This window comes from Perkinsus marinus (genome assembly GCF_000006405.1).
Source record: "Perkinsus marinus ATCC 50983 genomic scaffold scf_1104296957478, whole genome shotgun sequence".
Classification (NCBI taxonomy): domain Eukaryota; phylum Perkinsozoa; order Perkinsida; family Perkinsidae; genus Perkinsus; species Perkinsus marinus.
Genome location: NW_003207125.1, coordinates 51,745 through 52,819, shown reverse-complemented (window position 1 = coordinate 52,819; position 1,075 = coordinate 51,745). Strand labels below are relative to the sequence as shown.

The following is a 1,075-nucleotide window of genomic DNA, read 5'->3' as shown; positions in this document are numbered from 1 at the left end:
GCGGGTTCGAAACGCTTCGCCGTCCCGGTGACATCAACGTTGTGTCTACAGAGTGCATTCTTCCTACAACGGTCTGCGGGCAGAAGGTACGCCATAACGCTGTATTGCGATGGCCAGCAATCCAGCATACGTGGTGCTTCATCACAGCTGTTTACTGTGGGAGCTTCTTGTATACACTTATGTGACTCAAATACTGAGGGGCGATCATACAGGAGCTCTTACGTACCACTCGTCTTCGCTGTGACGAGCGACGAGTCCCAGGAGTCTGTCGAAGCGGTCCCGAGTGCCGCCCAGAACATCCTCCGCCTCATGGGTGGCCCCGAGGAGGTTCCCGTTGGTTGTATATGCTCGGACGCATCGCCTTCTATAACGAAAGCTTGCCGCTCTATCTTTCCGACCGCCTCTTGCCACCGCTGTCGGTGGCATAGGGAGGAAAGCATTCGGAAGTCGAAGCTGGACGACTGCGAGAAAGATATGGCTCTCTACATCTCTCGGCTGCTTTCCGTTGCTCCCGACGATTCTGCATATGATGGGATCCTTAAGGCTCTCGCAACGGACTCGTCGGTATCGACGAACATTAAAAAATACTTCGGCTATTCGGGGAGCATCACCTCTTTTGGTGATCCCCGATTGCCCGTATTCGTCAACAATCGGGTAGTACTGGTCAGTATGGATAATAATATAAGTGAGTCATTTAATGCATCGACGAAGCGGGCACACCAGAATAGTTTCAAGCGCTTCAACAGTGTTGGCGAAGTAATGAGCATAGGGAAATGACTCCCTGGCACGGTGACTTCAGATACTGGCGTATTTGGAGGACATGTGCTTGGGTATGGACGCGACTATGCGACGTGGGGTATTCTTCGAACACAGCCACTTCTATTTGACGAACGCGATTGGTGATCGTGAAAAGGCTGCAACCCGCGGGGGCGATGGTGAAGTTTTCATGAAGTCTCCGCGACTCTTCTACGTGGCTAGCTCGGAGAGGAGTCGCCGATCTCTTTCCGCGGCAGACGTTGAGGCATGTGATCGCCGTGATAATGATACGTTACACACCTGGGCCATGCGTGTTCTA

General features: G+C 52.7%; 1 protein-coding gene across 1 annotated transcript; it reads left to right on the top strand.

Moving 5' to 3' along the window:
- Positions 1-428: 428 nt before the first annotated feature.
- Positions 429-756, top strand: Pmar_PMAR024195 (hypothetical protein; the record flags this gene model as incomplete). Its single annotated transcript, XM_002774772.1, has 1 exon — positions 429-756. A coding segment is annotated over one exon (328 nt), but the record flags the coding sequence as incomplete, so codon positions are not given.
- Positions 757-1,075: the final 319 nt, after the last annotated feature.